General features: G+C 41.8%; 1 protein-coding gene across 14 annotated transcripts in view; it reads left to right on the top strand.

Annotated features, from left to right (window-relative positions):
• Positions 1-27,311, top strand: part of LTBP1 (latent transforming growth factor beta binding protein 1) — a 442,953-nt gene that overhangs the window by 163,492 nt on the left and 252,150 nt on the right. For 7 of the 14 annotated variants that reach the window (XM_043918282.1, XM_043918280.1, XM_043918281.1 and 4 more), the window contains exon 1: positions 15,302-15,677. The exons of 1 other annotated variant lie outside the window; for it this stretch is intronic. In XM_043918282.1, coding sequence (XP_043774217.1) covers positions 15,455-15,677 — 223 coding nt within the window. In that variant the 5' untranslated portion in view covers positions 15,302-15,454. Of the gene's footprint in view, positions 1-15,301; positions 15,678-27,311 lie in introns of those variants that run through there. 6 more of the 14 variants (XM_043918271.1, XM_043918274.1, XM_043918270.1 and 3 more) reach the window with 1 other exon arrangement.

Here is a 27,311-nt window from a genome sequence, read left to right as displayed (position 1 = left end):
GTCTGGTATTCCCATCTCTTTAAGAACTTTCCATAGTTTGTTATGATCCACATAGCCAAAAGCTTTAGCATAGTCGATGAAACAGAGGTAGGTAGGTGTTTTTTTCTGGAATCCCCTTGCTTTCTCTATGGTCCCAGCAAATGTTGGCAATTTGATCCCTGGTTCCTCTGTCTTTTCTAAACCCAACTTGGACATCCAGAAGTTCTTGGTTCACATAATGCTGAAGCCTAGCATGGAAGACTCTAAGCATGACCTTACTAGCATGGGAGATGAGGTCAATTGTCTGATGGTTTGAACATTCTTTAATACTGTCCTTGGGAACTGGGATGCAGATTGACCTTTTCCAGTCCTGGGGTCTTCCAGATTTGTTGATGTATTGAGTGCAAGACTTTGATGGCATCGTTTTTCAGAGTTTTCAGTAGCTCTAGTGGAATTCCGTCACATCTACTAGCTTTATTGACAACAGTGCTTCCTAAGGCCCACTTAACTTCACATTCCAGAATGTCTGACTCTGGGTGACTGACCACATGATTGTGGTTATCTAGTTCATTAACATCTTTTTTGTACAGTTCTTCCATGTATTCTTTCCATCTCTTCTTGATCTCTTCTGCTTCTTCTATGTCTCTACGATTTCTGTCCTTTATTGTACCCATCTTTGGGTGAAATGTTCCCTTGATGTTTCTAATTTTCCTGAAGAGATCTCTAGTCTTTCCTTTTCTGTTTTTTCCCTCTATTTTTATGCACGGATCATTGAAGAAGGCCTTCTTGTCTCTCCTTGCTATTCTTTGCAACTCTGCATTTAGTTTGGTGTACCTTTCCCTTTCTCCCTTGCTTTTGTCCTCTCTTCTTTCCTCAGCTATTTGTAAAGCCTCCTCAGATAACTACTTTGCCTTCCTGCTTTTCATTTTCTTTGGGACGGTTTTGTTCACTGCTTCCTGTATAGTTTTACAGACCTCCATCCATAGTTCTTAAGGCACACTATTTACTAGATCTAATCCCTTGAATCTATTTGTCACCTCCACTGCATATTCATAGGGGATTTAATTTAAGTCATACCTGGCTGGCATGTTTGGATGTGAGAGTTGGACTATAAAGAAAGCTGAGCACTGAAGAACTGATGCTTTTGAATTGTGGTGTTGGAGAAGACTCTTGAGAGTCCCTTGGACAGCAAGGAGATCAAACCAGTCCATCCTAAAGGAGATCAGTCCTGGGTGTTCATTGGAAGGACTGATACTGAAGCTGAAACTCCAATACTTTGACCACCTGATGCAAAGAGCTGACTCATTTGAAAAGACCCTGATGCTGGGAAAGATTGAGGGCAGGAGGAGAAGGGGATGACAGAGAATGAGATGGCTGGATGGCATCACCGACTCAGTGGACATGGGTTTGGGTGGACTCCGGGAGTTGGTGATGGACAGGGAGGCCTGGCGTGCTGTGCTTCATGGGGTCGCAAAGAGTTGGACACAACTGAGCGACTGAACTGAACTGACTGGCTTAGTGGTTTCCCCTGATTTCTTTAGTTTAAGCCTGAATATTGCTATGAGAAGTTGATGATCTGAGCCACAGTTAGCTCCAGGTCTTGTTTTTGCTGACTGTGTACAGTTTCTCCATCTTTGACTACAAAGAATATAATCAATTTGATTTTGGTATTGACCATTTAGTAATGTCCATGTCATCTCTTGTGTTGTTGAAAAAGGGTGTTTGTTATGACTCTTGGCAGAATTCAGTTAGCCTACGGTACTTTTAGGGGAGTCCAAAGTCAAAATTTGACTATATTTAAAAATTTTTCAACTTTATTATATGTAGGACTTTAATGTTGATGACACTTTTAAGAAATTACCTGGGGATTTTTCTGGTGGGCTAGTGGTTAAGATTTCACCTTCCAATGCACAGGGAGGGGGTTGGATCCCTGTTCAGGGACCTAAGATCCCATATGCTTCTTGGTCAAAAAACCAAAAACCACAACATAAACCAGAAACAATATTGTGACAGATTCAGTAAAGACTTTACAAAAATTATTTAAATATAGAGCTCCTGTCTGTGTTTTAAAATTAACTTTCGGCTGTGATGTGTCTTTGTTACTGTGCATGGCTTTTCTCCAGCTGTGATGCATGGGGTTCTCATTGCAGAGGCTTCTCGTTGTGGAGGAGAGCGCATGCCGTAGGTGTGTGGGCTCTAGTAGCTGTGGTGTGCAAGCTTCATAGTTGTGGCGCATGGGCTTAGTTGCTTGTGGCATGTGGAATCTGCCCGGGCCAGGGATTGAACCTGTGTTCCCTGCACTGGCAGCCGGATTCTTAACCACTGGACCACCAGGGAAGTCCTGACAGGAATATTTTTTAATGAAAATAGTCCATACGCAAAATAAACCTTTCTAATCAGTGGGTTCCTACTGCTATTTGAGATCCATTTTGATACCTCTCAGACAAAGTGAAGCAGTCAGATCTTACCTGAAGATTGTGTAGAGAGCAAAGTTGATAGTAGAATTTTACTTTTTTGTAGAGTGTTAGTAAACATTATGATCATGAAAGCAAACATTTCGAGATGAAAATTTCCCATGTTTACAAGCTCTTGGGTGTCATATAACATATAATATATTATATATATATTATATAACATATAATATATTATATATATATCATATAACATATAATATATTATATATATATTATATAACATATAATATATATTGTATAATATATAATAATATATATAATATATAATATATAATATCATGGGGAAAGTGTTGCTGGTCATTTGAGTTTCCCCACTAAGAGCTGACTGCAAGTAATGATAACCTCTTGAATTTGCATATTTAACAGCTTATGAGTCATATCCATACAAACTATTTCATATGGCCTCCTCCACAACCTTGTGTGGTAGATGGGTTGAATGGCATTATTGTGCATGTCTTATTTTCTACTCTTGTTTGAAAGATTTGGAGGGTGGAGCTAGTGAGGGGTTTCACTGTGCCCTATCTTGCTGAACCTCTGTTAGTTTCTTGGTCAAATAAAAATTTTAACACTTATTCCATAAGACTGTTGTAAAATTGAGCTGAGAGGAAGGGCACGACTGAACATGACTGCCAAATACATTGTTTGTGCTCCATTCTATGTTAATTTCCCTCCTTCATCCTGTCCTTCCCTTATGTGCTCCATCTTGACTTTTCTCATTCATTCCAACCTTCCCAAGTACTTAGTGTCATGTGATTTTCACAGTACTGCTCATTAAAAGTATAGGAGAAGCATTGGGATTTTGAGGAAAGAATGGCGCTTGCACTGAACCCAGTTTCTGTCATTTCCTAACAAAACGACTTTAGTCAAATTTCTGATGAATGTCTTTGTAGTTTCCTAGTCTATGAAATGGCTGTGAGTTTGTTACTTACATGGTTGTGGTGTGTATGTGAACTTTGTAGCTTAGAAAGTGCTCAATACATTTCATGCTGACAAAGGTCCATACAGTCAAAGCTGTGGTTTTTCCAGTGTCAGTATGGATGTGAGAGTTGAACCATAAAGAAGGCTGAGTGCCAAAGAATGGATGTTTTTGAACTGTGGTGTTGGAAAAGACTCATGAGAGTCCCTTGGACTGCAAGGAGATCCAACCAGTCAATCCTAAAAGAAATGAACCCTGAATATTCATTGGAAGGACTGATGCTGGAGCTCCAGCACTTTGGCCACCTGATGTGAAAAGCGAACTCATTAGAAAAGACCCTGATGCTGGGAAAGATTGAAGGCAGGAGGAGAAGGGGGCGGCAGAGGATGAGATGGTTGGATGGCATCACCGACTCAATGCACAGAGGTTTGAGCAAGCTCCGGGAGATGGCGGACAGTGAAGCCTGGTGTGCTGCAATCCATGGGGTCGCAAAGAATCAGACGTGACTGAGCAACTGAACAACTGAACAACATGTGTCTTGAGTTCATCAATCATGCAGACAGTGCTCTGTACATTTAGAAAGGTCCATACATATTGTTTCTATGTTCTCAGATCTATGCAAAAGGAAAAGAAGAGAAGAAGAAGGTAGGTGTGTGTGTGTGTGTGTTTACATTATCTATTGCTGAGTAACAGATCATTCCAAACCTTAGTGGTTTAAAGCTACAAACATTATCTTATGGTTTCTGTGGGTTAGGAATTAAGAATCAACTTAGCTGATTGGTTCTGGCTCAAATCCTTCTCTAGGGGAAATGCAGCAGTCACCTGAAGGCTTGTCTGAGGCCGGAAGATGTGCTGTCAGGATTGCTCAATCACATGGGGATTGGCAGGAGGCTTATTTTTTGTCACACAGGCCTCTCTATAGACTCCTCGAGTATTCTCACAGCCTGGGAGCTGGCTTCCCTCAGAATGAGTGATCCAAGAAAGAGAGCAAGACAGAAGCTGCAGTGCAGTGCCTTTTATGATCTGATTTCTGAAGTCACATACTATCTCTTCTGCTTTAATCTGTTCATTAGACATGAGTTGCTCAGACCAATCTAGGCTCAAGGGGAGAGGAGTTGGACATCATCTTTTGAAGAAAGACATAAAAAAATTTGCAGACACATTTTAAAACCATCCATGTTCAATGGGAGAGGCATTATCTTGAGGAGAGTCAAAAGGGAAAAGTTGAAAATGAGTAACCTAAAAAGAATTAGCTGACAGCTGAAAAACTTATGATGTGTAGTTACACATCAGTAATTCATTTTTTATTGGCAACTAATCAGTTTTCAATTTTATTTATCACATGATACTAGAGCATAGTTAGATATAATATGAAGACTTTGAGAAAAGGGATATTTAGGCTGAAATCTTGCCTAATGATGAGATATATTGAATTTGGCAGTAATCCGTTGGGGAGAGTAGCTGGGGCCATTTGATGGAGTCATTTAAAAACTGAGCCAGAGAAATTTGTGCTGGGGAAAGAAGAAATGACAGAATTGGTGTTCTGCAAGCTTGAATATCCCTGATTCTATACTTCTAAATTACTTGAGAGATTTTAAAAATGCCAGTTTTCTTCTATATAACTAATTTTTTCAATAGTTTTTTTCTTTCAGTTGAATCCATCAAATTTTGGAGGAGTTTTGATAGTTAACAAAAATATTCATATGTTCAACTTCCTTAGTACTTCTCAAATGGCTTTCTAATATATAATATTTATTTGCAGTGGGTTCTCATTACCTACATAAAAGCGTTGAGATCTATCAGAGGCACATCAAGGTGTCTACTCCTGGCCTGGCAACTCCAGTGATTCAGAACGCCTGTCCAGGGTACAATAGGTTTTGACTTCCTTCTCTGCCTTGTCCTTTGACTTTTTCTTTCAAACAAATTTCGCTTTTGTAAAGTGTAGCGGGTCGTTTTCTTCTTTTGTGTCTGCCTTTAATATAAGAGGGAAGTTTCCAAGTGCCCTTATGGAACTAAGAGAACCTTGATGGCATTTAACTCCGCTAATGTCTTGTGACTTCCAGGTATTAGTTACTTGAGTAAAAGTCACTTCTCTGCCCTTTCCATTGTCTTTCTTCCCCTGTCTTCCCAGCCTGAGTTCATTTCCTTCCCCTGCATTCTTTCCCCTGTCACTCCCCTCTTGCCACGTACTCTTTCCCGTTCCCAAAAAGGGAGAATCACCAGGTGGGACATATGTTAAAAATAGCAAAGGAGGATGAGAATACAAACTGTTTTCTTTGGCTTGATTGTGGCCAAGGGAAGGTTGGAGGAGAGAAACATACATAAATAGAAGTATGTGCAAAGAGCCAAGAAAAAGTCGAAGGTTGGAATGTTTGGTCCTGCCTAGTTTGGTGAGAATCATGCATGGGAGTGAAAGAATGAAGATTGGACAGAAAGGAGCAAAGCTTTTCTGGGGGCGCGGAGGGGAGAGGAAGCTGCGTGAGAAGGAAGCAGGTGTGTGAGTGAGGATGGTGGGATGGTCCTGCTTGCCTGATGTCTTGGCTATATGTGGTTGGTGAAGTTGAGGTAGATCAAATGTGGATGGGAAGGAGTCTTCATTTCCTTTGAGGGAGTTTGATTTTGTTGGGAATATATATATTTTTTTAACAATTGCATAGACTATGTGGAATCCTAATTCTCCAAGTAGATAGTAGAGACCATTGGAGATTCTCATGAGGAATGGCCCCCACTTGATCAGGCTTGTGAACAAGCCGTGAAATTTGTTCCTTGGTAAACATGAAGCCCAGCAGATATGTATCCTTTTAGTCAGACTTGGTTCTCATGTGCAAAACAAGCAGATGTTATTTATGGAAATGGTGAGTGATAGACCGATAACAAATGCCCTCATTGACTTCTCTTTGGAAAAACAACAAATGTGGGGATAAATAAAAGCTGATTCTGTTCTAAAATTAAGGGACAGAAAATTTGAATCATGTAAAGCGTGTCTAGCCCCCTCCTTCTGTAAGGAGCCCACACAAACTAGCCAGATCGAATGAGTGCTAGGGATGGAAGACAGGTAAGTGTTTACTGCCCTGCAGCTTGTTCTTTTGATTCAGGAACAGTGGAAAAAGTCCTCTTAAGCCTCTTCCACTGCCCTGGTCAGTGTGGAATCTAGAGAGTTGTGCTGCTGTGAAGGCTGACGTAGGCTGTTTGAGAGAAGTGGAGACTTTTCACATGAAAAAGTGCATCTTTTCAATGGTATTTATCCCTCAGGAGATAAACTCTTGAACATCTTGAACCACAATGCCAAAGAACTAAAAATCCCTAGGCAAACTCATGTAACCCTCACTAAGGATGGTTGCCATGATTGTCAGGATTCTAGATCCAGGCAGAGAATTGCACCCTCAATTCAGGATTGAGAAAGTGGGTCTACTGTGCTCCTCCCAGTATTCTTGGTACTTTTAAAGTTATGAACTTAAGTCTTGTGTTTCTTCAACTCTGCAGTCACCATATCTCAAAAACCACAGTTCATTCTGGAGGGGCTGGTTCTCTGGTATTAAGGATTAGGAGCAGAGGAGAGATTCCCACATGTTCTAGATAGGGTTTTTCAAGTCTTGTTGAAGAAAGCACCATGGAGCGATGGCCTGCTGCAGTTATAGGACCCCAGAAATGAGGAGGGTACCCCAAGAAGGATGGCTGGTCAGTTGCTTGCATCCCCTCAGGGTCTACAGTGTTAAAGAAGCATATTTTACTGAAAAGATCAGAAAATGAAAATATCAGAGAGCCATTGGTTTGTTTTACTAGTTCTCTACTTTAATTACCAACTATATTTTCTTTTCCCAAATATGCTTGGTAAGAGTCTGCTGGGTAAGTAAACTATTTGTTGGGTAAAAGTGAGCCTCTTTGACTATAAAATATATTATACCTTCAAACATACTGGATTTTGTTCCAGGGATGAAAATAGGACCTTTTATTGTATTTCTAGAGAAGAGAACCTAGGTTTGTTATTTAAGAAGGGAGAACTCCAAGGAGAAAAAGGGAAGCTTATTAAAACAATCCCGAAGACTCAAGGTGCGCCTTTTACATTCTTGCTGGGGATAGTGGAGACTGGCTGGCAAGGCAAGATTGAAGTTGAGAAAATGTACAATTCTAAGTGAAAGTTTTGGTCCTTAAATCTCAAGTCAAGCTAAAACAAAGCTTAAATGAGTGAAATGGGGAATGAGACCCAACTCCTAAAATAAATGGAAATTTGGGATGAAATCTACCATCTTTATTGCTGGGCCTCTGCTTAGTTCCTCTGCCAGTCTGCCTGAACTTCGAACCAAAGTGTATTTCTCCTTCTGGGTGGATTTTATGGCTTAATGGCAATTCACATCAGTCTTGAAGAATCTGAGTAGAAGTGTTTTTAATTTCCTAGTTGTTCTTAGCCTAACAAAGAGAATGAATGCTAAGTAAATCAGAAATATATTAAAAAACTAAACTCCTTAGACATCATCTTAAATTTTATTTATAAAATTAGTGGAAATTTCCATTATGTGTCATTTTGGTTTTTGCATAATATGTTGTGAAATTTTGGGAGCAAGTAATTGTCTGTTTTTCTTTTGAAAAAGTTCTTGAGAAATTTCTATTTCCTGTTTGTTCAGTTATTCGGTCATTGGCATGTTTAATTGAAATTTTTTACTTTATGTCATTGACCATTTTTTGGTAACATTTTAATGATTTTGGGAAAAAAAATTTTGTAATTATTGCAGGGTTTCCTGAGCAACAACTGTGCTTTCCCTTAATCTGAAACTTTTATGACTAAAATATTTTTCTCTGACAAATATAGCATTAAATAAATGTTTTGAGGCTAAAGGTTTCATAGAAGTTTCTTTATTTTTTTAAAAAAATTACTGACAATTATCCCTTAGATAAATATTATTTCCTTAGTTCTCTGTCAGTGAAGTTTATTCATTCGATATTTCTTGAGCATTTGCTATGAAACACATGTTCAGTATTTAGTAGTGACCAGACACATTCCCGCCCTCATGGAGTCTGTGTTTTTAATGACAGTAGTGAAATACCAAATCTATAAAGTGTCTTTAGAATAAATAGGAAATGGAAAATGGGGCACAGAAAGAATCAGTAATGTGCAGTTTTATGCCAGGTAGTTGGGACAAATCTTCTGGTCATGTGATGTTCTGGAGCAGTCTTGAAGGGGAGGAAGACACTATGTATCTCTGGGGAAGCATATTCTAGACAGAGGGAATAAGAAGTTCCCTGAGACAGGAATATGCACAGTATTTGAAGGAGGCATGGAGGCCAGAATGAGTGGATTGGGAACAGGGGTGAGAGACATGGTCGGGGTGTGGGGGCGCTCACAGCTTGTGGAGAGCCCACTAGGCCCTTGGGAGGTCTTTTGACTTGTATTCTGAATGAGATGGGAGGTCACTGAAGGGAAGAGTGCCGTGATCTGATTGCCGTACATTTAAGGATGCTCTGAATGCTGTGGGGGTAAAAGCTGTAGGAAGGCAGAGCTGGAAGCAGGAAGTCAAGCTGGGAGACATGAAATAATCCAGACAGAAGATGGTAGTGAATTGCACCAAAGTGTTTGCCATGAAGGTGGTGAGATATCATCCCCCCGGACATAGAGCTACCAGGACTTGCATGTTGTATTGCATCTCACATAACGAAAAAGGATCAAGAATAGATTTGCCATTTGCAGAGATAGGGGAAGACTTGAAGAGGAACAGATTAGATTGTGGGTACAGGAAAGAACCAGAGCTTAATTTTGAATGTTTGCTTGGGATGACCACTAGACTTTAGACACCTACCTGGCAGAGTCCCGGAGGCAGCGGTACAGTTGGGTACTTGCATATACACATAAACACACACATCTCCAGTGCCTGTATGCACATATACAAGATTGAGGGGTCCAGGCTAGAGCTAAACATTCTCTATCCAGAAATCTGCATAAGGCATCTAAATCCATGAGGTAGGATGATAGCATCTGGCAAGTCCATATAAAAAGGAAAGGACTACAGAGATTGAGCTCTGGAGCCTTCCCCTGAACAGAATCAGCGAGGTAGGAGAGAACCATAAGAGGATAGGATAACCTAGAAGCCAAGTTAAGAAAGTGTATCATGAACCAGAGTGGTTCTGTGTCAAACAGGCTGGAAGTTTGACTCATAAGGAGCCAGAGGATTTACCGTTGGATTTGGAGGCCAGTGGCGACCTTCACTGGAGCAGCTTTGAAGTGTTGAAAGCAAGAGCTCGGCTCTGGCAGGTTCAAGAGAGAAGGGGAGGGGAGGTGGTGGAGGCAACCAGCAGAGCCTCTCTTCAGGGGGCTTTGGCTGTAAGGAGAGCTGGGAAATAGAGTGGTACCTGCAGGGGAGTAGAATGGGGATGTTGAGAGCAGAGGTGTTCTTGACAGATGGGATGTGGTACGGCAGGTGTGCCTGCTAACAGGAACAAACAGGGAGGAAGTCTTTGGGCAAGAGGGGAAGGGGATCCATTGCTTTAATGGTGAGTTGGTCTTAGGGAGGACCACCTCCTTTATTGGGAGAAAGGCAGGATAACTGTCGATCCAGGTAAGTTGGTAGCTTAGCTTTGTAGCTTCTCCTTTTTCCATGAGATAATAAGTGAAGTCACACTTGAGCACAGCTAGTTAATTAGCTGCAGCATTTCTGCCCAACGAATATTTTGGGGACTGTATGTACATTTTTAAACATGGCATATGTTTAGTACCTGCTTTATGAGAAATAAGCCATTCTTCAAGAAACTCAGAATATATCCAGAAATGTAGTCTTAAATGATTTAATATACTTGTTTCCTTTGCCTCTTTATATATCTATCTTCTTACATGTATAAAAATGTAAGGAAATCATAGAGGCCTCTGTAAGAGGTGAGGAACTGATAGAGTTTCCTTCAGTGAATATTAAGGGAGCATTGAAAGGAGGGAGCACAGATGTTTTAGTTTATATCACCAGCGTAGCAACTATATCTCCGTACCTCTTCATTCAGTTAGTTCTCTGTGGAAGAGCTCCAAGAGATGGTGCTGGACTGTAACCCTAGATTCTCATCTGAGAAAGTGCCCACAGCAGAACTAGTTACCTCTGTTTCCCTCTTGAAGAATTTTCCATGACTGGGGCAACCTGATGAAGTAATGGATTTGATACTGATTTCTGTTTACATAGCACCTTTCTTGAGAACAGAGGACTCTATTGGCATTATTTTAATAGTCCAGGAGGAGTTAAGCAAGGCCAGAGAGCTGAACAATCAAGTCCTGTTATTCTAAGCATTATTTAATGTGTTTATGATTTGTCCTTCAAAGAATCCTCGGCCTGGGGGCAGGCAGTGGGTTGCAAAGCTGGAGAATGAGCTGTTCACTTTGTTTCTCTCCCACGTGACCTGGGTATTGAATCGGCTCCTCAGTCTCTTTAAATAGGCCCCAGTCCCCCAGGCAGGATGGTGCCTTTTACCCACAGAGACGAGGCTTCTCCTTCCCAGGATGTTGCCGGTGCTGGTTGGCCCCTCTTGTTGACGTTGGATGAGTGCTGAGTCACAGCATTCTGGTTGGATGCGAGCAGAGACTTTGTTCATGACCTATGATGTGAGTCTTGAACTTGTTATATTTATTTCTTTGGCTGCCTTTGCTTTTGGTCACATCCTAGTTTCATGACTGAAAGATGGCAGCTGTGCTTTTTTCTAGACTAAAGTCCATTTGTCAAGGACAGTGTTCGCATTTTTAAGTTTTGCTCTGTTGTTACGATTGGGAAGCAGAAATGAAAGGTTTTTGTATTGGGGAGGGTATCGGCCTCGCTTCCACCCCATCTGTCTTTCAGTCTGAATGTCTGTGGTTTGTTTTAACCCATGTGCCAGCACCTCCTCTTGGTGGTGTGAATGCACCCAGGGTCTGGCAGAAGCTGTAAACGGGATGTGGACTCTCAAGTGTCTTAACTGACTGACTCGAAGGCTCAGTGGAGGCGCTGTGTTGCTTCGGGCAATCTGTTTGTAGCCAAGGACTCTAAAACCCAAAGTTTGAAAGCGCCTGGTAAAGATTTCTGGGACTGATTTACCTACGAGGATCTACAAATTACATGTTTTTGTTAGAGGGACTGAGCATGAAAGCTGTGCCAACAGTTGCCCTATTAACTTCTGACTGGGCTGACTTCGGCTTCAGAGAGTTGAAATACTTCAGTCAGCCAATGGGTGCAGCTAGGGATGATCTTCCACTGATCTGAACCGTGGGCTTCGCTTTCATCACTGGTAAACCCAGTGGTGGACCAGAGAGACCTGTGAGCCCCTGAACTTTGTGGGGTTGTTTAGTCTTTGAGTCACTTTGTTTATTCCACATTTATTGGGTTACCTACTTTATTCCCTTGTGGCTCAGCTGGTAAAGAATCTGCCTGCAATGCGGGAGACGTGGGTTCTATCCCTGGGCTGGGAAGATTCCCCTGGAGAAGGGAAAGGCTACCCACTCCAGTATTCTGGCCTGCAGAATTCCATGGACTTATAGTCCATGGGGTTGCAAAGAGTTGGAGACAACCGAGTGACTTTCACTTTCCCTTTCACAGGGCCCTTGGGTATTAATTTATTCAAGGCATTTGAGGGAGATGACTCTTAAAGACCAAATGAATTTCCCACTGAACTCTTGACAGATGAGTAAATTCAGCTCATCACATGCCAAGAATTTCAAACTCAGTACTGTATCATAGTTGTATGTACTATAAAACTTACTCTTCACATAATACCCTAGATATGATGAAATGATTTTAAAGGAGTGGAAATGATTTGGAAAGAGTGAACATAGGTAAGACTATTTTCTAATGCATTTAATGTCTACACAGATCCTCTCAGAGCTCTGGATGACAAAATGTCAAACAGTTGAGTTTTTCAGTATTGATTTTGAGATTGATGTGGAAAACTAAAACTAATTATAATGAAGAAATATTATAAATGCTTTCTGTAGACACAGGGGGATCCACTGAGAATACAAATGTCTGTTTTAGAATTAGATTACACTATAACAGAATGCTTATGAAACACAAGGGGGGAAATAGAAAATATATCTTCTGCTTCCAAGAAGTTGAGTGTTAAAAACTCAGAATTAAGGCATGTGAAACTGTCTCTGTCTTTTGAAAATCCAGATAATTCTAGGCCAAAAAGAATTTTTTTGGCAAAGAAACATACTAAAAACAATAGGCCTAGAGAATCTCAAGTGCCTATAAAGTGACTACTGTAGCTGGAAGGTAAAATGGGAATAATGATGAAGGGCTTGCTTTCTTTGGATGTCTCAGTTCACCTAAGTGAGCATAATTTAGGTAACGGTGTGGGCATCTGCATGGCAGCTGCTGGTACTACGAGTTAATGCCAGAGAAGACAAAATATTTGGCACAACATTTCCATCTTCATTATTGTACTAGGAGCCAGAAAAAATAGAAGTTTATATTCTTTTGAAGTGGGACGATGTTGTCTCTTTTTTTCCCCCTGGGCTTCACACACTTAGACACACAAAGTATTCTCAAGATATTTGTAAGTGTGGTCTGACAACGTAAGCTGATTTTTTTCCCTTCTACTGTAAAAAAAAAAAAAAAATCAAACTAGGTGAGTTTTGTCTGTTTTAGAATCAGCATTCCATTGTAGTTTTTAAAATGTATGAGATGGCTCAGATGGTAAAGAATCCTGCGTTTGATCCCTGAGTTGGGAAGATCCCCTGAAGAAGGGCATGGCAACACATATTCTTGCCTGGAGAATTGCATGGACAGAGGAGCCTGGTGGGCTACAGTCCATGGGGTCGCAAAGAGTTGACACGACTGAGAGACTAATACACTTTCACTTTCATCGTCCACCCAAAATTTTAAATGTCCTGAAAGCATGTAAAGCACTAGTTTGAAAACTGTTTCTTTAAATAAAGTTTTATTGGAACATAGCCGCACTCATTCATTGACATATGGTTTTTTGCAGTCTGCTTTCCTGCTGCCGCAGCAGAGTTGATTGGTTGCAGCAGAGTCCTGTAGGTCTACGGCTCTAAAATATTCACTGTGTAGCTCTTTGTAGAAAAAGTTTCTGGGTGCCTTCTTGGAAGGGGCTGGAAGACCTGGTAGGCCACTAAGATACCCCCACACCCCAGAGTATGTATCCTGATCTTCTGTGTTAGAACCACTGGTGAATGAGAAACAGTCTTAGGAAAACATTTGAAAAGAATTGAGGGTATTTCTGCTCCAGAAGAATCGTTTTCTTTTCAGTGAGAGGGCCAACCCAAGCGGATCTTCTCAGATCCCTTGTAACGTCAGCCTTCTTGGCTTCTGTTGTAATATCTTTGACGAGTTGAAGGGCTGCCATGTGGAAGAGGCATTAGATTGTGAGGGGAGGTGAACTAGAATTAATGAGTATAGCCGACTGTGAGGACATAACTTCAGCTTAAGAATAGCATTTGTGAGAAACAGCTCATGACTAGAATGTGCCATCTTAGTGGGTAATGAGCTCCCTGTTCCTACAGATGTTCAAATAAAAGAAGTCAGAATGTATTTGAAGCCCCATTCCTACCTTGAAATTCTGATGACTCCTTTGGTGTAATGTTTTTGTTTCCAAGCTCAGATTTGACCACATTTTGTTGAGGGCCTATAGAGGCTTCTTTGGTGATTGTCTGAAAATACAATCCTGGTCAAAGCAAAGCAGTGTAAAGGGGGAAGAATCTCTTCTGTTGGGCAGGGGATGGCAGAAGATAGGCTGACCCAAAGGCAGGCTTTTCCTATGACCACAGCAGTAACACAGTGACACCAGGAAGCGCACTGCTTCCACCCAGCCTTAAAGCTTCAGAGAAGAATCATCTCTCTTCCACTCTCTTGAGCTGCTGCTACCATCTTTGTTTTCTGCCTAGGCCCCTGAGAAGTGGAAGAACCTGGCTGGGGGCATTTCACAAATGTGGATATCCAAATAGGGCTTCTGCATTGTGCCTTGCCAGAGTTTTATACTGGGGCTTGGCTGCAAGTGGCAGTTCTGGATGAAGTTGTCTCTTCTCTGTGAGGCTCTGTTGTTACCACGCAAAAGCAGCCGTAAACAATACGGAAATGCATGAGTGGCTGTGTTCCAATAAAACTTTATTTACAAAAGCAGACAGTGGGCCAGATTTGATCCCAGGGCCATAGCTTGCTGGCCCCTGATAAACAGGACAAGTTAAAACTGGCTGGAAAATATCAGTGCTAATTCTCTCAAATTTTGGAGAAAAGGTGAGATGACAGGTCCAAGGTCACAGCATGGTAGAGCCAGGATTTCCACCCAGAATCTGACTTGAAGATGACTGCCAATTCTACGATGTTGTGCTGCCTCTGCCGTATAACAGGTGGTAGCACCTGGGTTTTATTTTTTTAAAGGGCTGTATGAGTGAAAGAAATATTTGCTTTAGGTGACGTGTGAAGAGCCACAGTGAGAGCTCCGGGATGGCATTTTAACAGAGACGAACCTTTTAGCCCCAGGGACTTGGCCTCCCCTTTTTTTTTTTAGATGGATCTTGTTCACAGTAAAACGAAACATAGGTTGAAAAATTTTATATGGAGAAAGAGTGCCCCAGAGTTGTCAAAAAGCACTGGGCTCCCGCAGCTGCGTCACAGGATTTGATCACTTCAGCTGGGAGTGCCAGGAGATTTGAGACAGATGTTTTCAGACATGCCGCATGCCTAAAACATTTCCAGGGGTCGGGCTGCAAATAGTGACTTAATAAGTGGAGGAACAGGGAAAGTATGCAAGCCGAGGACACAGGAGTTTATTCAGCACTAGGTGCACGGCCAACCTCTGTGCGTTACATCTGCCTGTCAGGGCTGGCTCTTTCATCTGTCGTGCCCTCCGTACTGCTCTTTGTCTGCCCGTGAATAAAGTGCAGCATTGTGGTTAGTAATCCCACTCCAGTGACTCGACTTCAAATGTGGTTTTGGAGTGCATCCCAGAGTTCTGTTTGCTAAGCTTCCTACTCCTGTTTCAGAGACACCACTGGATACAGAGCAGCGAGCACTGAAGGCTTCCCTCTTTCCTTAAACCTGCCGGGTTGTGGGCTCTCTCTTTCCCCCTCTCCCTCCTTTCCTTTCTCTTTTTCCTTTTTTTTTTTTTTTAAACCTTCCAAGGCAAGTTCATGGATACTAAGCTGATGTGTTTGTTGTTCTTTTTCTCTCTGCCTCCGCTCCTAGTGAGTAACCACACTGGCCGCATCAAGGTGGTCTTTACTCCGAGCATCTGTAAAGTGACCTGCACCAAGGGCAGCTGTCAGAACAGCTGTGAGAAGGGGAACACCACCACTCTCATTAGTGAGAATGGTCACGCTGCCGACACCCTGACAGCCACGAACTTCCGAGTGGGTGAGTTCCTCCACGGTCCCTAACTGTCCTGACCGACCAGCGTTTGATGAGCTCGTAGCATTTAGACACCCCCTCCATTCACACCGCTCTCTGCTTGAATGGGTTTCTGTCTACCAGTACGAATATGCTGCCTTCATGAGATCTTTTAAATTACTTTCGGTATCATTTTTAACTTGGTTTTTGGTTTCTGAGAGAGATGGCTAGGAGAGTCTTACCCTTGGTTACTTATCATGGACACAGCCTGTGGTGATGGGGAGGTATTGGGGGACAGGAGGAAAGAGGCTTTAAGTTAAGACCCCAGTGTACAGCTTGCATTGATCCATTTCAAATTTTATCTGCTCGGTGATAAGTCAAATTTATGTTAGATTTGACTCATGTGAGAAAATTTGGATGGTGGTGATGAAACTTTCATAAACAGCCAGGTTCTAAAAAATTCCTTAAAATTGTCAAATATGTGTATTTCAGTTGTAGAAGGGGATACAGACTTGCATCTTTTGCCACGTTTCTGCTGCGTATCAAAAGGCAGAATTATAAGTTTGATGTATGACATGGATTTGGGGAAAGATGTGCTCCTGGATTACTGTCAGCACTTAAAACCTTTTAATCTTTCATAATCTAAATATGAACTATGGTAGTTACTGCAGAAAGACTTTTCCTTTTACATTCTTGTTTCTTTTTACTGGTTTGTAAATGGAGAAAGTATTGCGGTCCACTGAATGCTGTCACACTGCCATGTTGTCATTCAATACGGTATTTTTGTCACGGAAAAATGTCTTTTATTATTTTTTGACCAATTATGGTTTGCCATGTGTACTCAAATAATCACAGACACCCACGTTACTTTATGAGTTACTCACAAGAATAACCCAAATGTCAGACAGATAATAACACTGGCTAGATCTGGTCTTTTTATGGAATATTGCTGTTTAGTCTTGGGAGCATGTGTCTAGTGGGTGGGGGGCGGGTGGTGTCTATTTCAAACTGATTTCCATCAAGACAAAATACAAGGAGGCAGTTTAAGTCCTCATTAGCTCTTTGATTATCCTGCTGCTTTATTGTGACTTGGGTTTCTTTGGAGGTTGAAGCACTGTTCTTGATAAGTCTATACTTGGAAAAAACATGTGCCCATAGATACTATTTAAAGGGGTATTGTTAATTTCCTGGTGATGATAGGGGTACTTCGGACATATTTTTAAGAAAAATTTAGCTGTTAGGTGCCAAATGGCATATCATGCTTTAGCAGGGCAGGGAGCTAAGTCTAATGGGAAGTGTGTTTAAACTGATGATCGGGGAAACTGGATTTTGATCCTGGTGCTGCTGCTAACTGGCTAATACATGGGATGTGGCAGTTAATATTTCTGGACCTTAGTTTTTCCCATCCATAAAATAAATGGTTTATATTTAGTGGCTTCTAAAATTCAGTCCCATTTCTAAAACCTTAGGACTTTTTCTTTATCAGTAATAAGCGAAACTGTTTTTTGGCTTTTTTGGAGGGCTATAGACAAAGAAGGGAAAAAGAAGTTCCCAATTAGGTTATTATGAGCTAAATGGCTTTTTTTCCGTTTTTACTTTCCTTGATTGCCTTCCTTATTCTCATTGCTTTTCTTCCTTCTCCATCATCGATAATGCCTGCTTCGCTTCCTTTTGTCTCTTTTCATAAACCTTCACAGTAGAAATGACAGAGTAATTGGGCGGGTGGTAATTTTTTGGCTTATGGTGTATTCACTTCGAAACTAAATATTTGAGGGCTTTGAGAAGCAGAGGAAGTCTACTTGTTAAAACATGCTGCACTTTCCTCTCTGGCATTTAAGCAGATGTTTAGGGACAGGATGCACACAGCCTGTTTAAAATACAAAACGGAGCACAGCTATTTACTGAAAAATCTCAGAGCCAGGCTCAACTCTGCCGCAAGGGGACTGACAAGGTAGTTTGATGTTAAGAAGTAATAATAAAAGGGAGAGGGCAGAGGAATGAATAGTTTCACATCGGAAATCATGGGAAATGTTTCATTTATACCCTGAGCTGTTTCTCGTCTCTACTTTAATTCCCGTACAGGGTGATTTGACAGACAAGTTTTAAAAATTATTTTGTTGAAGATGGTAATTTTGTAGAATTTGGAGATTATGATTCTCTAGCAATAGAGAATTTCAGAAATTCATTTTTAGGCATCTAAGATATCTTCTTGAGATTTACTAGTTTAAGATGATTTTATTCCTTGCAGAAAGTGGTTTTCTAATTTGTTTTCCTCACTCTATGTATGTACTCTCTCTCTATGTATATATATGTACAGGGTGTTAAATCTTTTAACAAATCAGATGTGTTACATGGAAAATAGTGGTTTGAGGAAAATTCAAAATGTAATTTGTCAGCTACTTTTTGGCCTGTGATATTTAAGGCTACTGAAATGTGGGGACTGGCAAACTTTTAAGGGGCCAGAGAGTAAATATTTTAGACTTTGCAGCCCACCCCGTGTGTGTCGCACTCTGTCCTGTGTGGTATGGTGACAACAGCCATAGATGGCAGGTATGGGAATGGGTGTGGCTGCATTATAAAGCCGTCGATGGGCTGAATTTGACTCCAGTGCCAGCATTTGCTGACTCCTGCCCCCAAGGAGCCAAAAAAATAATCCAGGGAAAACAATATCGATTTTGTAGTCAAGGCACCTTAATTAAATAATCCATTTTGATGATCAGAATAGCAGAAATAAGTTTTAACATTTCCATGGTGACGTCCAGGTAGAATAGACGTTAGTGTCGCCATATTTTTGGACAAGGAAGCTGAGGCACACGGGCTTCCCTTCATTACGCAGGTCAGTCAGCTGGGGCTCAAGCCCAGCTCTCCTCATGTCTGCTTTACCTCCCTGGAGTCTGACTGTGATGTGTAGGAGGGATAAAGTGAAGGAAGAACCTGAGGGAGCTGGGTTTTCTGAGAAGGCTGGACGTTACCACAGAGAGTAAGCAGCCGGTGTTTGAGAGCCGCGGGTCTGCACACTGGCTTCTTCGTGTCCATGGGTGGTGCTCATCCGGCTCTCGGTCCTCTCCTGGTCCAGGTCACTCGTCCGCACAATGCAGGGGATAGTGGGTAGGTTGAGGGTTATAGCAGGCACAGGGGTGACATTGGTTCCTTTTTTTTTTTGAAATGCACCTTGTGGCATGTGGAATCTTAGTTCCCACCAGGGATCGAACCCACAACCCCTGCAATCAAAGTGCAGAGTCTTAACCATTTGACCGCCAGGGCAGTCCCCTCCTTCTTTGGTTCTTGGTGCTGCTTCTGTGTTGTCTTTCTGGTCTGTGGTGACTGTGAGTCTGCGCTGTTCAGATGTGAGAGGCAGGTGCTTTTCTCGTGACCATTAAGCATCTAGTCTCTTTTCCTGGTAATTCAGTGGGAGAAATAACTATAACTTCTACTTAATTCGACTCTGAAAGTGAAGCCCGAATGAAGACGATGTCCACAAGAAATACTCTGAGATTCTAGGATAAACTCTATTTTGTGAATGTGATGTTGACATGATGTAACAGAATACTTGCATTAAGTGGAATCCTCTGTGAAGCAAACTCTAAATATGACTTTTTTTTTTTGGGTGGCATTCTGACTTGTGCCTCCTTGCACTTTCCTGCCTTTACCTCTCTCTCTCTCTCTCTTTTTTAATAAAAACAATCCCACAGCATTTTTTGTCCTCTGGTAATAACATGCTGTTGCTGCTGAGTTGCTTTAGTCATGTCTGATTCTGTGACCCTATGGACTGTAGCCCACCAGGCTCCTCTCTCCATGGGGATTCTCCAGGCAAGAATACTGCAGTGGGTTGCCATGCCCTCCTCCAGAGGGTAATAACATGAGGGTGAGCTAAACAATATGAATACATGTTTTAGAACATTTCTAACGAAGGATACCTAAAAAACACACCATATTGCCAAGTGATTTCTCATTCCATTGATCATTCCTAGTTGGAGACACTGTGGTACAGAGTAATGTTTCTCTCCTTTCAGCATGATCTGACCCAGTTTTCTTGATTTTTAGAATGAATCTCTTCTATATCATCTAATGCGAGTTCATATGCTCATCAAAACCATTGAGACAGCCCTCTGTATGCATGTTTACTTGCTCATAAAGCCACACTTGAATCTGAGATCTATTTGCAAGTGTCTGAAGATGAGATCGATGGACTGCACCATCACCTTTTCACCATCTGGCCCTGGGCCCGGTGTGCCATCGTAGAAGCTCTCAGAAACCACACAGCCCCTGCACACTATCTCAAAAAGCAGCTTTTGGTGTAGAAAGTGCCTTTGCTTTTTTTCCAAGATGGACGCATATCCCGAGTTGGGTGGGCGAGCAGGTTAACTGTTGTTTGTTTTAATGGATTCTTTGCATTTCATGGGGTTGTAGTGAAGATGACCTCCTGGGACTTTTAAGTTGTTGTTTGTAGTTATAACTTCTTCTAATAAGAAGAATATAGATATTCTATGTTGTCACAACCAGAATATTTCAAATAAAATAACACTGTTGTCTGGCATAACTTACTTGCAGAGAGAGTGTGAAAGGCAATCATGATTGTTAAACTAGCACATGTGGTTTCTGTGATGCTGCTTTCTCTAAGGAGAGTATGAGGGACTCATGTTCTGTTAGCACCAGTTGAATACTGACAAAAAGTATTTGCTAATGTATGGTTTGGCGAAAAAGTTTGTTCAGGTTAATGGACAAACCCGAATGAATTTTTTGGCTAACCCAGTAAAAACTCTGATCCCATGTTATTTCGTTTGGTTCCTGTTTCCCCTGAGAGAGGTAAATGTCTATATTTTGTAGATATGAGTCCCAAGTCTTTAGCGGTTTGGTCAAAGATGACTTGAAGTCAGGTTTTCTTATTCCAGAGTCTAAAAGCCTCTTATCCTTCTGTGGTGCCTCCTATGTTAAGGAATCAGGTAGATAACACTGTGGTAAAATTTCCAGGACCAAAAAATTCATAAAGCTGCCTTCTAAGAGCTTATGCTTTGAGGCGGAGATGAGGAATGTGTGTAAATGACCCCCTTTAAGGTAGAAAATGCACAGCAGGACCCCAGAGGAGGAGATACCACTTGTAGCTGAGGAAGAGTACTTTGAGAGAGAAGGGATGGCTTGTGACTTTTCTGTTTAGTTTTTCCTGCTCTCCTCAGCTGCTAAACCTGTTGGCTTCCAGGAGGAAGCCAAATGCTTGTCGTGTGATGATAGACTGATGGGGATGATGCAGCTTGACATGGTGATACATCCCGAAATAAGGGTGGATGGGAAGGAAGAATGAACCCTTTAGACTGAGACCTGGAAACAAGAGGTCACAGGTGGTAAATGGAAATTGAGAGGAGTTACATATAAACTCAAAAGGGGGTAATATACTAGGTGACAGGGCTGGGAAGGTAGACTGGAGCAAGGCCATGGAGCACCTTGAATTTCAAGCTTAAGCATTTGGATTTTAGTCTTTCGGAACTTACTAAGAGAGTTCTCTGAAAAGTTTATCATTTTGAAGAAGAGCGGGGAAGGTTTCTCAGTTTTTTAGGCAGGAAACTAGTGGTCTGATCTTCTAAGCTCTGAACAGCCCATAATAGTGACAGCAGCCTGTAGCCACTTTCACCTGTTTTGAGGTTGGTTTGCTGCCCTACACTGGGGGGTCTCCCATGTGTGGCACAAAGCCATCTCAACACTGTAGTATTGTGGGGTGGAAAGGAAGCCTCCATGATGATACACTCATTATGTAGGTTCTCCTCATAAAGATGGAAGGAAATTCACTCTTAATGAGGCATTAAATAAACCAGCATCACTGCTCAGGAGGGAGAGGCATTGAGACTTTTGGGGGAGCAGCTTAGTTGAGACACTCAGTCCTTCACCTTCTTGTTGTTGTTCAGATCCCTTGACAATCATCCAGCACAGAAATCAGGGGAAAGCAACACGTCACTCTTGGAATTGGCACATATATTTCCTCCTTAATGCATTGTGCAGGCTTCATGTTTTTGAAAGATGAGCCAATACAATACTAAGAAAATGGTTGCTTTCATTTGGATAATTTAGAGTGGTTATGAACTTGTCAACTACTCTGAAATATGTTTGGCATTCTCAAATTATCTTCTAATACTGAGTAAATAAAATGATGCAGAACATTTCCTTTATTTAAGCTGTGAACCATTGATAAAAGGCTTTGCATTGGGGACATTTATCTCATATATACTTATTGAACACCTACTGTGTGCCAGGGACTGGTTTAGGCCTTAGGAATATAGCAATGAACAAGATAGGCGAAGTCCTTGCTCTCCTGTTATATTAAAAATACGTCGCAATACAACATATGAACCTTAGGACATGATGCTGAGTGAAATGAGCTCATCATGAGAAGACAGATATCATGATTCCACTTATGAAATGCTTAGAATAATCAGATTCTTAGAGAGAATAGTAGTAGTTGTTGCTGGTGTTGCTGAAAAAATGGGGAAATAAGGAAATATTTCATGAGTACCAAGTTTCTGTTTTGAAGGTAACAATCGAGATTATATGAATATACATACCACTACTGAACTGTACACTTAGAAATGGTGAAGATAGTAAATTTTATGTCACATATATTCAACCAAAATTTAAAAAACTACAAACTAGTGAGGGTACTCTCCAAGAGGGTATTGTAAATCCTAAAAGATGATGCTGTTAAAGTGCTGCACTTACCATGCCAGCAAATTTGGAAAACTCAGTAGTAGCCACAGGACTGGAAAAGGTCAGTTTTCATTCCAATCCCAAAGAAAGATAATGCCAAAGAATGTTCAAACTACCCCACAATTGCACTCTTCTCACATCCTAACAAAGTAATGCTCAAAATTCTCCAAGTCAGGCTTCAACAATATGTGAACTGAGAACTTCCAGATGTTCAAGCTGGATTTAGGAAAGGCAGAGGAACCAGAGATCAAATTGCCAACATCCGTTGGTTCATCGAAAAAGCAAGAGAGTTCCAGAAAACCATCTACTTCTGCTTTATTGACTATGCCAAAGCCTTTGACTGTGTGGATCACAGCAAACTGTGGAAAATTCTTCAAGAGATGGGAATACACCTTACCTGCCTCCTGAGAAATCTGTATGCAGGTCAAGAAGCAACAGTTAGAACTGGGCATGGAACAACAGACTGGTTCCAAATTGGGAAAGGAGTACGTCCAGGCTGTATATTGTCACCCTGCTTATTTAACTTCTATGCAGAGTACATCATGAGAAATGCTGGGCTGGATGAAGCACTAGCTGTAATCAGGATTGCCAGGAGAAATATCAATAACCTCAGATATGCAGATGACACCACCCTTATGGCAGAAAGTGAAGAAGAACTAAAGAGCCTCTTGATGAAAGTGAAAGAGGAGAGTGAAAAAGCTGGCTTAAAACTCAACATTCAGAAAGCTAAGATCATGGCATCCAGTCCAATTGCTTCATGGCAAATTGATGGGGAAACAATGGAAACAGTGAGAGATTTTATTTTCTTGGGCTCCAGAATCACTGCAGATGGTGACTGCAGCCATGCAATTAAAAGACATTTGCTCCTTGCAAGAAAAGCCATGACAAACCTAGATAGCATATTAAAAAGCAGAAACATCACTTTGCCGACAAAGTTCCTTCTAGTTACAGCTGTGGTTTTTCCAGTAGTCAGGTATGGATATGAGAGTTGGACCATAAATAAAGCTGAATGCAGAAGAATTGATTCTTTTGAACTGTGGTGTTGGAGAAGACTCTTGAGAATCCCTTGGATTGCAAAGAGTTCCAACCAGTCAATTCCAAAGGAAATCAGTCCTGAATATTCATTGGAAGGACTGATGCTGAAGCTGAAGCTCCAATACTTTGACCACCTGATGTGAAGAACTGACTCATTGGAATGGTCAAAATTGAAAGCAGGAGGAGAAGGGGAAGACAGCGGATGAGATGGTTGGATGACATCACTGACTCGATGGACATGAATCTGAGCAAACTCTGGGAGTTGGTGATGGACAGGGAAGCCTGGCATGCTGCAGTCCATGGGGTCACAAAGAATCAGACATGACTGAGCAGTTGAACTGAACTGAGTGAGTGTATACTACTATCAAATGTATACAACCAAAAATATTCTGCCAGAAACATTATATATGATATAATGTCATGTAGTAATAGATACTATGATGAAACGTTGAGGGGGGAGAAGCTTGGGAGTGTTGGTAGAAGGCCTGGATCACTACTTCAAGTATGTCAGGAAGGATTCTCTGAGACACAATTTAAGCAAAGACAAATGAAGCTAGTGATGAGCTCTTGGACAGAACATCACAAACTTTTTAATCTAACTCTGTGACTGTGTTTGTTGTTTTATTTAAGCTGTAGAGCCTCTCCAAAGACTAATGTGAGAAGCATTTATTCAAACTTTTCCAAATTTTGGATTTTCCAAACCCAAACTTTTTCATTTTGGGTTAGATTTTAGCAATGTGTATTATATCAGGAAATCATGTAATAGGACCTGTAGATAAAGAGCCTTATCTACAGAGGATAGAGGCAAATGAGTCTTGTCCTCTGGGTGAAAAAATGGTCCTGGAATTTTTGCAAAAGGAGTCTTGGTTATTTATAGCAAAAAGGATAGGGTCTTAAATGTAGAATCAAATTACCAGAAAAGCTGTCACTTCTTCAACATTATTTTGTATAAGACAGGTGACATGATTTTTGGCATGGAGCTTTTAAGTAAGGGAAATAAAATTGGTTCTGTTCATTAGGGCAGGTGTGTGTGTGTGTATTGGGGGAGGGCAGTCGATGGAAGGGGTCTTCATGGAAAGGTGGTTCAACCAAAGAGGACCAATAGGTTAACACTGAAAGCCAAAATCAGGAGAAAATGAGATACTATTTGACTGAAGGTGAAGATTCCTGAAGCTGGGAAAGTGAGGGGCGTCAGAGTGGGTAGTATAGAACGTATGTCTGTAGTTGGGACAGTTTGAAAAAAAGCCTTAGGTAAAAGAGGGTTCAGCAGTCTGTGAGGCTGTGAGAAAGGCATGTGTGATCGATTGTTCCTTTTAAGCCATGTCTGGCCTATATCATGGGGGTGGATGGGACTTCTTAAAGGAGTCTAGGCTAGCCTAGGATAAATGACCTTTCAAAATTCCTTGGAGTCTGCAACACAGTGTCGCAAAGTGTGTGTTCTTTCCTCGTCTGTCAGCTTGAGCATGTGGAATGATCTTGGGAAAGCTCTAAACTGCTCAGCTCATGAAACTCTGTCTGCTTCTGCTAAACTGAGCCTCTAGAGGTACTGAGGTCCCCCAGTGCTCCACGCCCTCAGTGACCCTGTTCACACTGCTGCCTCTGCTGGGGTGGGGGGTGGTGCATTCCCCTGCCCGCTCTGCCTGGGCATCACCCACTGCCTTTGCAAGAGTCAGCCAAGCACCGCTCTGGCTGTAGGGCCCCACTCTCCTTATCGGTAGCCATGCCAGTTTCTTCCCCTGAGCCCCGAACTGCCTGCAAACAGGGCCCTGTCCTTCTTGTTGGCATCCCCAGTGTGGGTGCGGTGCTGCACGTGGGCGATGCCTCACGCGTGCTGGTGGACAGAGTACATTGTCTCTGCAGGTGCCCATGTGAGGGTGGCATGCACTCACCTAGCCAGCACAGCCTCCTTGTGACGTCTCAGGCAACTGAAATTACAGGAGTGGAATAATCATCTGAGAGGTCTCTCTAGGGTTTGGGGTCCTAGGGAAGAGCACATTCCAATGTCTGCAAGATGCATGAAAAAGGGTACGTTTGTAACACTTTGCCTGAGGTTTGGATTTTACATTAAAAAGTTTATTCATTTATTTTTGACTGTATTGGCTCTTTGTTGCTGCAAAGATTTTTCTCTAGTCGAGTTGAACAGGGGCTGCTCTCTAGTTGTGGAGCGCAGGCTTCTCATTGTGGTGGTTTCTATTGTTGGCGAGCACAGGCGCTAGTGCATGCAGCTGCAGTAGTTGCAGGTCCCAGGCTTTAGAACACAGGCTCAGTCATTGTGGCGCACAGGCTTAGTTGCCCCTTGGCATGTGTGATCTTCCTGGACCAGGGATCGAACCTGTGTCTCCTGCATTGTCAGGCAGATTCTTTACCACTGAGCCACCAGAGAAGCCCTGGATTTTACACTTTTAACACTGACTGCAGTGTACTTGCTACTCAGGATGAAATGCAGTTAAATTTCTAGATCCTTAGTATAATTTCCCACTACATGGAATTCCTGCTCCCTATTTCTGCATTTGTCTGAATACTGACAGTTTTTTTTTAAGGAACAACCTCAAGTTGCATTTCAAATATTTCCACCTATGATGCCTTTTTGCCTTTTTCTTTTCCTGTTTCACCTCTAGTCATTACCATGTTAGTGGACACTCAGAAGTCTAGGTCAGGTGGACTGCTGACCAGGCCCCTGGGCTGGTGATTGAACCTCTTTGATTCCACGCTAGTCAAATGAATCCTATAATGCCTTGACCTTCCTTGTAGAGCTGTTGCTAGGCTCATGGGAAGAAACAGGCTGGAGCTTTATGTGGGTTCCTTGAAGATCTTTCTCTACTTCCAAATATAACAAATCCTTTTGTTTAGCAAACCCCACCTCCTGTGTACTGAGGGAGAGTACTGCCTTTCTTGGAGCTTGGAGAGAATATGCTGCTGTGTCCCATGGAGATGAGCGACCTCCTGATAGCACGGTAGTGTTAAGAAAGACCCGAGAGTATGTATCCAGTACTCCTTCATGTTGGTACTCTGTTAGAACCAACTCTCCTAGTACACAGAAGGCTCTTTTCCTTACATTTAGGCTTGCTCTGGGTGAGGTAGGCTACCCACAAAGGATTGTCAGTTAGCATCGTCTTATGGCAGAGACAGCCTACTAGCATTGTGCCCCTCTCTGCCTTGGATCATGTACCACCTGTTTGAGAGGGGTCTACCCAGGAAGCTCTTGCATTTTATGAGCTGGCAAGGGTTGAGAGCATTTGAACCATGTAGTGTACTTTAGAACCCAAAGCTATGGTCAGGAGGATAAGTAATCATCTTGAATAGATGGGACATCCCCAGTGATGTGTGATTCTAACATTTCATCCTGCTTTGGTTTCTTCGCTTGGCCGTCGTCTGTGTCCTTTACCTCTGGGTTCCTAGGTTAGAGTCAATTTAAAAACACTGCCGGACTTAAAATAGACACTGGAGTCATATTTATGTGATACGATATATACCTGCAGCATTTATTGGCTTATGAGTTGGGAACAATTTTGCGTCTATTGTCTAAAAGTTGAACATTTGTATCAGCTTTTGATATTCAGGTATATACACTTCTTCCAAGTGGAGGAGGAATAATGACTTTGTGTATTGTTGGAAAAACCTCTTGGAACTAACATTACAGATGATGTGAAAATGTTTCTAAGGGCAGCCACACAGTCCTCTTCAGCCTATGCAGTCCAGGAAAATAAAATAACTACCAAATGGAGAAGGATTAAGTGAGTGAGGAAGTTTGTTTGCGATTTATTTCCCAAAGTTATATCAGAAAGAAAATGAGACGAACCAGATGCCCTTCCTTTGCCAATTTAATGTAATGCTGTCACTGATGCACTTATTAAAACTCGATTTTCTGTTTGGTTGAAGGGCATTGGTTTGAGGAATGGCTTACTGCTTGACTCCATTATCTTGGATTTAGAC

Source organism: Cervus elaphus, chromosome 11 (genome assembly GCF_910594005.1).
Source record: "Cervus elaphus chromosome 11, mCerEla1.1, whole genome shotgun sequence".
NCBI lineage: Eukaryota > Metazoa > Chordata > Mammalia > Artiodactyla > Cervidae > Cervus > Cervus elaphus.
The sequence above is the reverse complement of the archived record's forward strand: the minus strand, read 5'-3'. Positions and strand labels throughout refer to the sequence as shown.